The 13,487-nt window shown below is 54.6% G+C and overlaps 1 protein-coding gene across 9 annotated transcripts in view; it reads right to left on the reverse strand.

Annotated features, from left to right (window-relative positions):
* IQSEC1 (IQ motif and Sec7 domain ArfGEF 1) overlaps window positions 1-13,487 on the reverse strand; it is a 402,419-nt gene that overhangs the window by 8,661 nt on the left and 380,271 nt on the right. For all 9 annotated transcript variants that reach the window (XM_053598868.1, XM_053598861.1, XM_053598866.1 and 6 more), the window contains 7 exons: window positions 12,309-12,475; window positions 7,873-8,012; window positions 7,349-7,378; window positions 5,848-5,973; window positions 3,821-3,920; window positions 2,253-2,414; window positions 1,350-1,526 (listed from right to left, as the gene is read on the reverse strand). In XM_053598868.1, the coding sequence (XP_053454843.1) occupies window positions 1,350-1,526; window positions 2,253-2,414; window positions 3,821-3,920; window positions 5,848-5,973; window positions 7,349-7,378; window positions 7,873-8,012; window positions 12,309-12,475 (902 nt within the window). The remainder of the gene's footprint in view (window positions 1-1,349; window positions 1,527-2,252; window positions 2,415-3,820; window positions 3,921-5,847; window positions 5,974-7,348; window positions 7,379-7,872; window positions 8,013-12,308; window positions 12,476-13,487) is intronic.

Genomic DNA, 13,487 nt, shown 5'->3' on the forward strand with positions numbered 1-13,487 from the left:
GATTCAGCTGCGTTTCACAAGGCCACTGGGAAAACCAGTGGTTCTCAACCAGGGGTGATCTTGCCCCCCAGGGGACACCTGGCAATTTTGGGAGCCATCAGTGACAATTTAAGTCTGAGGAGGGATAACTGGCGTAAGTGGTAGAGGCCAGGGAAGCTGCTAACCCCTGCTGTGCCCAAGATGGCTCCCACAGCAAGGGCTCACTTGGCTCCAAACATGAATCACGCTGAGGTTGAGAAGCCCTGGGTTAGACCCTCAAGCTGCAATTGGCAATGGATTTCTGATTTTTTCACTATGAAAAAAAAAAGGCAAAACAAAAGCAAAGGAAAAATCCAACTAAAAAAGAAAAAGAATAAAAAGAATCTGAACTGAGAAAGCCGAGGGAGGCAGTGCTGCTGGTGGGCAGGCACCAAGGAGTCCTGAGCAGGTGGCACCTGGGCAGTGCCCATCTCGGGCTTCGAGGGTCTTCCTGACAGATAAGCTTCATGTCAGGTTTCTGGGGTGGGCAGAGCTCTTGGTCCGGAACCCAGAGTGCCAGCACAGCTGCGTGCCCACCAAGGCGGCATGGCACACTCCCTCTCCCGTAGCTCCTTAGGGCAAAGCAGGCTGCAGTGGCTCCAGCAGCTGCCCACAGGGGACTGGGGAAAGGGTGCCAGTAGAAGCTCCCTGCTCCCTGCTAAGGTGCCCAGCCCTGGAGAGCCGGCAAGCCTGAGGAGTGCTATTTGCTAGGGGTTTAAACAGGCTGGCAGCAAATTAAAACAAACACAGAAACAACCACAACAATCACAGTTACCACCGAGGCTTTCCCCAATACCCTGGAACCAGCTGCAGCCTGGGGACAATGGCCTTTGGGCCAGACAGAGGCCCTGCAGGGAACGCAGGACCTGGGACAATGGGAAGGGCTCCAGACAGAGGGCTTCACTCAATTTCATTCATCAGCATAAAACACAGGGACACGGCAGCACAGCGGACACGGGACACACTCGCCCGGCTTGCTCTGTGTTAGAGCAACTTCCAGAAAATAAACAATGAGTAAATAAAACCCTCAGAAGAAGAAAGGGGAAGTGGAGGTGACTTTTCTGGCTGTTTTGCACAGGGTGCCTTTTCTTTCAACAACACTTAGGTCTTGTTTTCCTCTGCCTTGTTGGGGCACCCTTTCTGCAGATGCAGGTGCTGCACTGGTTTGGGGACGGTCAGTCACAGGAAGCCCCATAGTGCTCTGGGCAGCCTCCGGCTGCCGGCTCCTCTGTGGGCCCTTCCCGGCGCGCAATGCATGCCCTGACTGTGGACGCCCTGGCTCAGTCCTGCATGCATTGGGCTAGGAAGGTGGTTCTAGGCTGAGCTCTTACCCGCTTCCGAGAGGTCCCTCAGGGAGCTGCTGAGGGCGCTGCGCTTGAGGCCCTCACCGCTGGCGTAGCTGTCGTCCAGGCAGGCCCGGCTCAGTGTCCCATTGCCCGACTCCTTTTTAAGGCTGGAGCACTGGGACATGCTGGGCCGCATGACACCCTTCTGCTTCTCCAGCTCGGCTGGAACAGAGAGGGTGAGGGCCTGGTCAGAGAAGCACAGCCAAAGAAGGTGGGAGGCTGGGGACCCCAGCCTCTGTTTAAGGCGGGCACTGCCCTGAGCTACCATCTGCCAGGACTATGTGTGTGTGTGGTTTGTTTCTGGGAAAGAGAGGGTGTGACAGCTGCCCTGGACAAAGGGAGCAGAAAGGAAACCCAGGAGGGAAGCCTTGTGATCTACAGTGATGACAGTCACCTCCCAGGCTTAGGGGCAGGCAGGAGGCAGACTTGTTTACGTCTCAGCCAGCCCCTTCCAGAGAAGTAGGAGAGGTGGGGACACCCAAGGAGTAGACCAAGGGAATGGCTTGGCTGTGACCCCACAACTGCTTGAGTCCCATTCAGAAGACACCTGATAGTTACACTGAAGGGTAAGGCACTCAGCGCCAGTTTCTGTCCGTGGGGTGATCAGGGAACTAGGGGTGCTCCCCAGGGCACCAACATGCCCTCACAGCAGGGGAGGGCTGGGCCTCTCATTGGCCTTGGCCTCCCATCCCCTGCCCACCCCATCTCTTTCTGTGGCTTGGGCACGCAGGCAGCCCTGTCCCCTGTCCTGTGGTGATGGGAACACCTGGAGAAACCGGGTGACGTCATGTCTCTGGAATCACTGCCATCATGGTCACTGCCTGTGCCCAGGGAGTTCTGGCCTTCCTGGTGACTGGCGCCTCCTAGCCCCGGGGTTCTGGGACTTACACTCTATCCTGTGCTTCTCCATCTCCTGCACCTCTGCAATGGACTCCCGTAGGTCATCGGTGAATTTCTTTCGGTCTTGAGGATTAGGGGCATTGAAGTTTATCAGCACTTTGATGTCTGCTCCTGGGACGGCTGACGTGAGCCGGATGCCATTGGGGTAGTCTGCAAAGGGGAGGGGCAGGGGACCCAGAGCCTCAGTGCCCTCTCTACGGCCTCCTCTCTCCATCAGGAAAATAACCAGGAGCCTCAGAGGAGGGCTGCCAGGGCCCTTGTTCCTTCCCAGCCTGAAGGTCACGAGGACCTTCCCTTTGCTACCTTTGACCACTCTGTTAGGGTGCCAAGTCCCAGAGGAGGCTAGAAGTAGTGTTCTGAGCTGGGTGGGGGTGTCTTATCCAGCCACACTGGATGATTCGGGACAACAGTAGCGTGGTTCTTTCCAGCCTGTGGCTCCCTTGTGATGCATGTGGCACCCCACGCACCTTTTGCCTAGATCTGCCTGGTGCCACCTGCAAGTTTTCAGGGTCCCTGGGACTTTGGTCTCCTGGCAGTACTGCTCTCCAATTGGGAGTTGTGTGGCTCAGCACTGGCTGCTGGGTGCATGAAGGTCCTGGGCCCAAAGGCCAAGCCTCCTCTGGATAATTTCCAGAAATAATAATAAATAATAATAATAATCTAGAAATTCATAGGTATGCCATGTAATATAATTAAAACATTACTCTCTATAAATAGTATCAGCAAAATAAAATACATTTTGATGTTATTTAAAATACGGGTTTTTACTATGGAGAAATAACAGACCTAAAACCTGGGAAATACTTTCTAGAAAACCTTGAGGCAAAATAGTCTGATACCGTGTGTCAAACACCTACAGTTGGACCTACTTTCTGGGGCAGCACTATGAGGCAGGTACTACTATCACCCCACTTTATAGAACAGGGAACAGAGGCCAGAGAGGCTAAAGAACAGAGTCATATAGCAGTCAGGGGCTGGAGCCTTGGGCTCAGCTCTGAGCTTTTACTCAAGAATTGCCTTCAGCTGACTTTGCTTATCACGTATACTATTAATGTTTTTTTGCTGTTGTTGTTGAGACAGAGTCTCACTATGTCGCCCTTGGTAGAGTATCCTGGCGTCATAGCTCACAGCAACCTCAAACTCTTGGGCTCAAGCAATTCTCTTGCCTCAGCCTCCTGAGTAGCTGGAACTACAGGCGCCCACCATAACGCCGGGCTATTTTTTGTTGCAGTTGTCATTGTTATTTTTAGCTGGCCCCAGCCGGGTTCGAACCTGCCAGTGTTGGTGTATGTGGCTGGCACCGTAACCACTGTGCTACGGGCGCCAAGCCTACTATTAATGTTTTTCTATCAAAAATTTATTTAAAGAAATTCATTTCTGCCATAAATTAAAAAATTGTATCATTTTCACAAAGCTGAGGTAATAATAGTAGCAGTGAACTCTATGTCTGTGTGCCTTGGACTATCAGCCTGCAATCTGCTCTCTGCAGGTAAAATAGGAGGAGAGCATGGTGGAGCCCCCAGGGTCCTGTCCTTCAGGCCCACGGACAGACTTACACTGGTTCTCAAAGAGCAGGACCTGCATGCCATACAGAGAGAAGGACTGTCGGAAGCTGTATGTCACGGAGTTCTTCTTCTTCTGGAAGATTTTGGTGACCTAGGGGTAGCCAGAGACAGAGCTGAGCTGCAGCATCTCTGTAGTGGCTCTGCAGTCTCTAGCCCAGCACCCTCCTGTGTACTGGCTCTGCGGTCTCCAGCCCAACACCCTCCTGGGGGTCTGGGCTCAGGAGCCTGGGATCAGGGACAAGCTGACCTGGGGCAGGAGATATGGCCTTTTGTGCATGGACTCTGGTTCCTGTGAATCCATGTTTGCCAACAAAGCCCCACACCTGGCAAAGAAGTGTGTCCCCACTGAGTGCTGTCCTGCAGTGATCTCAGCCCCTTGGCTAGTGCTGGGATCTCTGTGTCCTACCTGTACCCAGCCATGGACGTTGGCTGGCAGGTAAGGGAAGGAACTTTCCAGCCTGGTAGCCAAAGGCTGGGCTGGGAGGGGGAAGGGGAACCCCTGTCTCTCTTCAGCCCAGTACATGCTGGTGCCACGTAAGGGTCTATGCCCCAGATCTCGCTGGACTACTGCAACCTTCTGTGAGATTCATCGTACAGAGAAGGAAACTGAGGCTGAGATTTGGAGTGATGTGTTCAAGGTCGGGGCTGTCAATAAAGAACGTGAACCTGACGTCTGAATTTCATCCTCAGTAGTCAGAGAGGAGTAACCAGTCCTCATATTCAATCGGTACATGGGAAATGGGGACAAGGCCTTTGGCAAGACAGCCTGTGGCATGCAGGAGGGACAGAAACCCAAATGACAGAAACCAAACCCTTCTCTCTGCAGTGGGTATTTTATTCCCACCTGGCTAGCCCCTGGGTTACCTTTCCTCAGCCATCAGTCCCAGGGAACTGGACTCTGCAGGCAGACCCAGCCCATCAGAAGGCCCTGTGCCTGCCATGTGACTGGCTTGGGAGGTATAGACTCTGAGGGCAGACCCAGCCCATCAGAAGGCCCTGTGCCTGGCACGTAACTGCCTTGGGAGGTGTAGACTCTGAGGGCAGACCCAGCCCATCAGAAGGCCCTGTGCCTGGCACGTGACTGCCTTGGGAGGTGTAGACTCTGGGCGCAGACCCAGCCCATCAGAAGGCCCTGTGCCTGGCACGTGACTGCCTTGGGAGGTGTAGACTCTGAGGGCAGACCCAGCCCATCAGAAGGCCCTGTGCCTGGCACGTGACTGCCTTGGGAGGTGTAGACTCTGAGGGCAGACCCAGCCCATCAGAAGGCCCTGTGCCTGCCAGTGACTGCCTTGGGAGGTGTAGACTCTGGGGGCAGACCCAGCCCATCAGAAGGCCCTGTGCCTGGCACGTGACTGCCTTGGGAGGTGTAGACTCTGAGGGCAGACCCAGCCCATCAGAAGGCCCTGTGCCTGCAACGTGACTGCCTTGGGAGGTGTAGACTCTGAGGGCAGACCCAGCCCATCAGAAGGCCCTGTGCCTGCCACGTGACTGCCTTGGGAGGTGTAGACTCTGGGGGCAGACCCAGCTCATCAGAAGGCCCTGTGCCGGCCACGTGACTGGCTTAGGAGGTATATGCAGCACCAGGATTAATCTGAGAACTTCAATTCTCAGTCTTATGAGTAGGATTCTTGTGGTTACTAACAGCGAGGGTGAGGCGTGGTGCTGCCAGGGCCACGTTCCCTTCTTGGACAGAGCCTGCCTGCACAAGGGCCCTGCAGAGACAGGGCCTGTGGAGCTCAGAGGTGCAGACAAGGAGGAGTCCTATGGACACTGCTGGACACGGTAAGCAGCTGAGGCTGAAGGCAAAAATCCTCATCTGGATTTCTACACAAGCCAACACAGCCTTGTTTTCACGTGGGTCAGTTTGAGGTAGATTCTGTCCCTTGTAACCAAGATTCCAGGTGACTCCCCTCCCCCACCCCAACCTGTGTACATATTCCACTCTGCAGACACAACGGCCAGATGGAGAGCCCAACACTGAAGTACGGGCCATGCTGCCCTGGGGGGGAGCCACGTACCACCAGGAGGTCGTTAAACAGGAAGATTTCTCGCTGGTGCAGTCCGAGCTTCTGGGGCTTGTTTGGGTCTGGAACCTCGAAGAGCCGGCAGTAGCAGACAAGCCGACGGTGGGGCAGAGAGAGCACCTGTTTGGGCAGAGACCGTCCTGCATGGTGCCAGGCCTCCCTCTGGGGCCCTGGGGCTGTGGCAGTGAAACCCAGCCTGCGGGCCTCATGTGCAGAACACACCTGCCCTCATGAGCAGTGCAGGGCAGACATGGTATTTGGCCCACAGCAACTGCCCTACTCTGTCCTCAGGTGTTACCACTTAAAGTCCTTTTTTCTCTGTCCTGAAGGACTATAAAGACTCCCCTACTTCTGCTGAAACTCCTTTCGATTCTCTTGGGTAGGTACCAGACTTCTTAAAACATCATGCTCAGAGAGGAACCCCTTGCCAGGGAAAGAAGCCGCATTTTTTGTCTCCCGTATGTGCCAGTGACATATATCCGTGAGCCCAGGTACGAAGTCCTTTCAGAGAGTCTGCTGTGAGGAGGATGAGGCACTGAGAGAGAAACTCGGAAAAACTGACCGAGCTGCAGAGCCCTGGTGTGACTATAGGCCCAGGCTCTTTCCCACTCCACCAAGCTGCCTGCTCAGAGTCCGGCAGACCTGCCCTGAACTTGCCCTCACTATAGCTCAAGCCACACCCGAGGCCCAGTGCAAGGTGGTCAGCATCTCAGGGCCAAGGGGACAAGCCACCATCAGGGCTTCAGCCCAGCTCTGGGAGTGCCCAGGTTCATGCAGGAGGGACTGAGCTTGCTCCACTGGGAGCAAGGCTCTCATGGCAGGGGGAGGGATGGGGTGGGGAGTGGATCTGCCCAGGTGCTCTGGGAATGAGATGAGAGGAGAGGAAAGCATGGCCTAGACTGATGTGCTTGGGGAGCAGAAGTATGAAAGGGAGAGGACGAGAGGATGGGGGTGTGGGGTTGGGGGTGGGCTGGGCAGGCATAGGAGCCCAGGGTCTTGGGCTCTCACTTGGGGAAGCTAGAGAAGGGGAGGGCAGGCAGAGTGGTTTGCAGAGCTGAGGGATAAGGCCAGACCCTTGAGGGTTAGGCAATGGGCCACCAGGAAAGCTGCTGTGCCCTGGGGTATGCAGGCGAACTGGAAGGTGGCAGCAATGTGTGGGTTGTGGGGGTGAGAGGCTGGAGAGCCTAAATAGGACATGAGGGGCAGTTACAGCCTGGGACAGGCCTCAGATGCCACTCTGAGGTTTGTATCAGGTGCAGTCTTGGGGTCTGGGCTCAGCAGAGCCTGAAAAAGAGGGCAGGGGTCTCTTTAAGCTCAGCCTGAGAGCACAGCATCCCCATGTGGCTGTGACCTCAGGGCCTGCAGAGATTTCAGGCTGGGTAACTAGGAACATCTGAGTCATCAGTGCTCTGGAAATGAACTCAAGCAGCCAGAACCCTGACTCTGGGAGCCTGAAGGCAGGTGGGCTATCAGCTGGAAGCAAAGAAATACTCACACAGCCAAGGCCATGATGCAGGGATCCAATCTATGGGAAAACAGTAAACAAACAAAAAAGGACATTAACCTCTAAAAGACACGCTTGGACCCCTCCGGGGAGCTAATACATCCCATACACTCCATACACTCCATCTAGCTAGGATACAAGGGGCCCTGCTCTCACTGCCAAAGCTCTCTGAGAAGTTCTGGAGGGGGTTCCCAGACCACCAAGCAAAGCCAACCGGCGTTGCAGGCCCCAGAGTAACCTTGGCCCTGCTGGCTTATCAAGAGCCTCAAGTTCCCTTCAGACACAAGGCAAAGCAGATGCCTGTTGTTCCCAAATATGATAAGAGCCACTCAGAAAAAGCCCAAGGCCCTGTAATTCACTGCCACTGCCCAGAAGGGGCCCATGTTCCAAACGGCATCAGGGTCACTGGCTGGTGTGGAGGAGCTGACCCATCGTCACACCAAGAGGGGTGGCTCAGGGTGTCCTGTCCTCGGGGCCCCGTAGCAGTCTCCAGGAGATGTGGGCCCAGCACTCACCGGCTTCTTCCCCACAATGAGCTTCTCCACCTTCTGCACCTGGGACACGTGGTCCTCGTTGGTCTTCAGCTCCCGTTTACGGATCCGCTCATAGATCCCAATCAGCATCTCCCGGGGGATGTCCTCACCGTCATCCACACCTGGGCAGGGGAGCAGTGAGATGTCAGGGTGGGGTGGAGCTGGGGTGGCTGTGGCTTCATTGTGCCTTGGGCCCCCAAACTCACCCCTGATTTGCCAGTTTCTTTTTTTTTTTGATTTGCCAGTTTCTAAAGAAGATCAGAGGAGCAAGCCTTCATCAGTTCTTGGCAGAACCCAGGACCTTCTAGACACCCAGCTATGGAACACTTCCAATCCCAAATGGCCTGAGTCCTCCCGCCAGTAACTGGGCCCAGTGTAGCCAGCCTGAACCAGCTGTTCAGAGGGATGCTGAGCCATCAGCTAAGCCATGTCCAGAGGGCTTTGTATATACTCATCTTCATAGGTCTGTGAAGTGGGGTAGCTGTCCCCATTCCAGATGGCAAAACTGAGGCTGGGGTTGTGGGGAGGCTGGTGTTTGTGAGCTTGGGCTCTGAAAGACCTGGAACCAGATCCTAGCTTCATCCCCTACTGGTTGAGTCCCAGCTTGATGTCCTCTGTCAAATACGATATGAGGGCGTGAAGGAAGCTTGTGGCATGGCTGGCCCCGTGCACTTGTCTGGTAGTTGCTGTCCTAGATCACGTGGGGAAAAGGCCGGGGCTGGGGTCTGACCGGGGCTGTTCTACCTGCAAGCACATACCCTTTCTTCTACACCACAATGAACATGCTGTGAGGAAGCAGCACAGCCCTGCTCACGAGGGAAATGCAGACTTTCTCCGCAGCAAGCCATCCTCACCCCTCGACTGGCCTCGGGTCAAGGGCACTGGGGTGAGGGGAGTGAGCCCTCCCACATACCACCGGCAGGATGGGGAAACAAGCTAGCCCCGGAGTGGGCAGTTTGGCAAATTCTGACACACGCTGGTCCACCGACTGCATTCAAGGAACTTATTCCACATACAGGCTGTTCACTGCAGTGCTGCTTCCAAACAGCAGAAAGCTAGAAGTGTATGGTGTACCTGATGGCATGTATCGGCTCGACAAACTGCTTGCTATGCCCCGACACACGAGGTTTCTCTCAGACTTGGTAAATGGGAAAACAAGGTCCAAAGCAGAAGGTAAAACCACCTGTGCACATTTACATGCCTGAGCAGAAGGAACCCAGGAGGTCTGTGGGGATGGGAATGGAGGGGGGAGTCTGCTACGGGCCTCTTAGTACTTGGTATTTAAAAACAGACTTTATTTATGTATTGAGACAGAGTCTCACTATGTCACCCTGGGTAGAGTGCCGTGGCATCACAGCTCACAGCAACCTCCAACTCTTGGGCTTAAGAGATTCTCTTGCCTCAGCCTCCCAAGTAGCTGGGACTATAGGTGCCCATTACAATGCCCGGATATTTTTTGTTGCAGTTGTCATTGTTGTTGTAGTTGGCCTGGGCTGGGTTCGAACTCACCAGCCTCGGTGTATGTGGCTGGCACTGTAACCACTGTGCTATGATACGGGCGCCGAGCCCAGACTTTATTTTCAGAACAGTTTTAGGCTCAAAACAACACTGAGCAGGAGGTATAGAGATTTCCCGTAGACCTCTGGTCCCACACCGGCTCAGCTTCCCTCACGCCCAACACGCCCCCCGACTGGTCCACCTCACATCACCATCACATACCACTCATGGTGGTGCACATCTCACGGTCTGGACAAAGTATAATGACACGCATCCACTATGACAGTGTCACACAGAGCAGTCACTGCCCTGGACAGCCTCTGTGCTTGCCTGCTCATCGCCCCCTCCCTCCAGCCCTCATCTTACAGTCTCCCCAGTTTTTCTTTCTCAGAGTGTCACACAGCTGAAATCACACCGTCTGTAGCCTTTTCATGCTGGCTTCTCTCACTCAGTGATATGAACTTACGGCTCCTCTGTGTCTTTTCATGGTTGACAGCTCATTTTTTTCTAGCACTGAGGAATACTCCGCTGTCAGGATGTGCCATGGCTGATGTATCACTCACTTGATGAGGCCACTTCGGTCACTTTCGAGTTTTGACAATTACAAATAGAGCTGCTGTAAATATCCATGTGAATGTTTCTGTGTGGGCCTACATTTTCAATTAATTTGGGTAAAAACCAAGGAAGGCAATTCACGGACTGTATTACTTTCTGGTTTGCAAACTATGTGAATACCCACTCAAAAACTAAATGTTAATACAAGAGAAACATTTGTGCCTGGCTTCCGAGCTGGAGAGTTATTCCTCTTCCACCAGTCCTCAAGCCTGCTGCAGGGAGACCAGGACCCTGTCCTGCCTTTGCTGGTCACTTGCTGTGTGACCCTGGGCAAGTCCCTTCCTTCTGTCAGCCTTGGTTACGTCTTCTGAGGCACAGGAACAATGAGACGGAACATCCCTGGGTTCTTGCTTGCAAAGAGGTGACTGGGTGGGAGCAGCCCAGGTCTGGAGACAGACCGAGCTGTCATTTCTTGGCATCGGGGTGCTCAGTCCCTGCCCTGATGCTGAGGCCACCCTGTCCCCCAGACTTTGGGGACAGCAGGTGAAGCCCGTAGCCTGCAGAGCTGCTGCCAGGAGGGTGGCTGGCTGGCTGCACTCAGCATGTATGCCCTCCCTCAGCTTCTCCTCTCTGCACTTCTGTTGCTTCATACAGAGGGGAGTCCCAGGATATGGTGGGTGGGTACCAACAACATGTAGCACACAGCCAGCTCTCCCGGTAGTGAGAGCGGCCAGCCCGCATACAGGCTCACATGACACCCTGTGAATACCAGAATCAGGTTCAGCCTAGCAAGGAGAGGGGCTCAAGGGAGGAGAACCCTGGAGAGGCTGAGGGTGGATGAGAGGAGGCCAATGCCATCCTCCAGCTCCCACTTTGACATGTCGGCCATCGGAGAGTATGCTGCCTGCCTCACTCTCTCTGCTGGAGAGGTGACTGGCTATTAATGAGTCCCAGACTCCTTGGCTCCCATGAACTACAGACTTAACTTACTCTGGGGCCTGCACTGCCGCTCAGCTCTAGTAGAGGGTCACAGGCATTAAGTGTTCAGTGACAAGAGGGGTAGGCTGGAGCTCTAGGCCACAACCAGGTCTGACTGAAAAAGGTCTCGAGCAGGGCCCAGGAGCCATCTGGCTGCTCCTCTGCTACCTGGGGAAACATCTGGGGGTCCCTTAGTCATCCTGCTATAGCAGTGCCCACCAGGTGGGCAGGATGCCATTGTAGCCCTGAAGGACCCCCTACCTGGACATGCTCCCAGTGAGAACTCCAGTCCAAGGAAAGGGAAGGACAAAGCTATAGTTTTTTGTTTCTTTCTTTCTTTTTTTTTTTTTTTAAGACAGAGTCACACTCTGTCATCCAGGGTAGAGTGCTGTGGCATCATAGCTCGCAGCAACCTCAAACTCTTGGGCTCAAGTGATCCTCCTGCCTCAGCCTCCCGAGTAGCTGGGACTATAGGCGTCTGCCACAATGCCCAGGTAGTTTTATATTTTTAGTAAAGATGGGGTTTTACTCTTGCTCAGCGTGGTCTCAAACTCCAGAGCTCAAGCAATCCATCCGCCTCAGCCTCCCAGGTGGCCACTGTGCCTGGCAAAGCTATAGTTTTATAAAAATAAGAACAGAAAACTTAAATGGCTCAACAAACTTACGAAGCTGCACTTGATTCAGACCAGCTTTTATTCTTTTTAAAAAATATGACACCACTTCCAAACAGACCTCAGTCCATTTCCTTCCCATCTACAGCTGGTGCTTCCCATGGGGAGGGACAGAGTCCCTTCTCCCTTTCCTCCCAGGGATGTTAGGGCACACAGGGACATGCCACAGCTGACACAGAGCCCGGGAGATGGTTGTGCCCTCTTGAGCTCTTCCCCTGCCTTCTGCTCACCCAGTAGAAGGCCTCGCTTCTTGCTGACTAGTTGTCAATTCCTGACACAGCTTGTTCCCCAAAGGCAGGAGACAGGCCTCAGTTCAGCAGAGGCAGCCTGTGGGCTAGGATTCAATAGCACTGCTTCCTTTGCGCTGGATTTGTTTTTATAATTATCTCCTGTATGTGGCAAATGCTATTAGTTTTCCACTTACGTAGTGATGATAAAGGTTCCCCTTTTAAATATGTATATTTACGCAAAAAACGCAAACAAAATGGCCAGCATCACCTCCCCCAGGAGCGAGGTTTTCTGACCGTCCCGAGACAGCTGGTGCTTCCCATGGGGGACGGACATAGTCCCTTGCCCCTGTGCCGACCCCAGCGCCAGGGCCCAGCTCTCCAGCACAGGCTGTCCCACACGCCTCTCTGCCCCCACACCTGGGGGTTCCTGGCCAGGGCAGGTGTTTGAATGAGTCTGAAGCATGGCCAGCACCCCGGGACAGCTCACCTCGCAGGTTCTTGACAAAGTCCTCCAGTTTCATCTTCCTCTCGGGCTTGACGTTGGGGCTGTACATGTCCGTGTTGAGCAGGATGATGGCGAAGGCCAGGATGAAGATGGTGTCTGGGTTCCGGAACTGCCGCACCACCCCAGGGTTGCAGATGCAGTAGCGCTGGCTGGGGCCGGGAGGGGGTGGGTCAGGCACCCTGTGGCAAGTGACGCTGCTCCTTGCTCAGCGGTGTCTGGCATGTGCCTCTAAGTCCTCTCCTGCATCTGCTGACCGGGGCTCACATGTGCCCTTCTTTACTTCAGCTGTAGTCCCTCCTACCTTCATCTCAGCTGTGCATAGGGGGGAGAACTACATTTCCCAGCTCCCCAGCAGCTTGGAGAGACCACACAACTAAGTTCAGCCAGTGGACATGAGCAGACCTGCTGTGGGCACCTACCTGGGGGTGTCACAGTGGGTTGCTGGGCTTGCTCTCTGGGGCCAGAAGGTGCAAGGGGCCCAGGCCTCCTCCACACCAGCCAGAGGGAAGTGTACTGTGACTTGCCTTGGCCATGGCTGCTGTGGGACCTTTGCTACAACAGCTAAACCAGTGGCCCAGCTAATACACCTGCCGCACTGAGTCACCGCCAGCACCCCTAGAATCCCCCTCCGCTGGTGACCTTGTGGAGGGGCAGGTGAGAAGAGGCAGAACACACAGAGGAACCAGGCAGAGTGCCGTGACTGAGGCTTACATATGCAGCGGGGCTGCAGTTCAGTCTCCTCCATCCTGGGGGTCCATCTCAGGGCCACCACTTCCAGAAAACTGTCCTGGAAGGGGCTAAATCCTCCCCCACCCCCCCAGGACCCTGGGGCTATCTCCCTTCTGTGTCCTAGACCCTCCTAGTCCCACCATCAGGTATTGAGCCCAAGGGCCAGGTCAGTAGCTGCTTCATGTCTCTCAGCCTTGTACCAAGCACCAAGACCCCCACACAGCTGCTGCCCGCCACCTGGGACCCTGTGCAGGTGCTGGCTAAGTGGGTCCTCACATCCGAAGTCATTTCACCCCTCCCTCTAGGGTGCTACATGCTATTGTCACCCTCCACTTCACAGGTGAGGCAGTGAGGCCCATGGCACACAGCTGGTGAGTGGCGGAGTTGCTGAGCCATCCAGCTGTGCAGCTGTGCTGTAAGCCCCTGTGACAG

The sequence above is a fragment of the Nycticebus coucang genome, chromosome 8 (genome assembly GCF_027406575.1).
Source record: "Nycticebus coucang isolate mNycCou1 chromosome 8, mNycCou1.pri, whole genome shotgun sequence".
Classification (NCBI taxonomy): domain Eukaryota; kingdom Metazoa; phylum Chordata; class Mammalia; order Primates; family Lorisidae; genus Nycticebus; species Nycticebus coucang.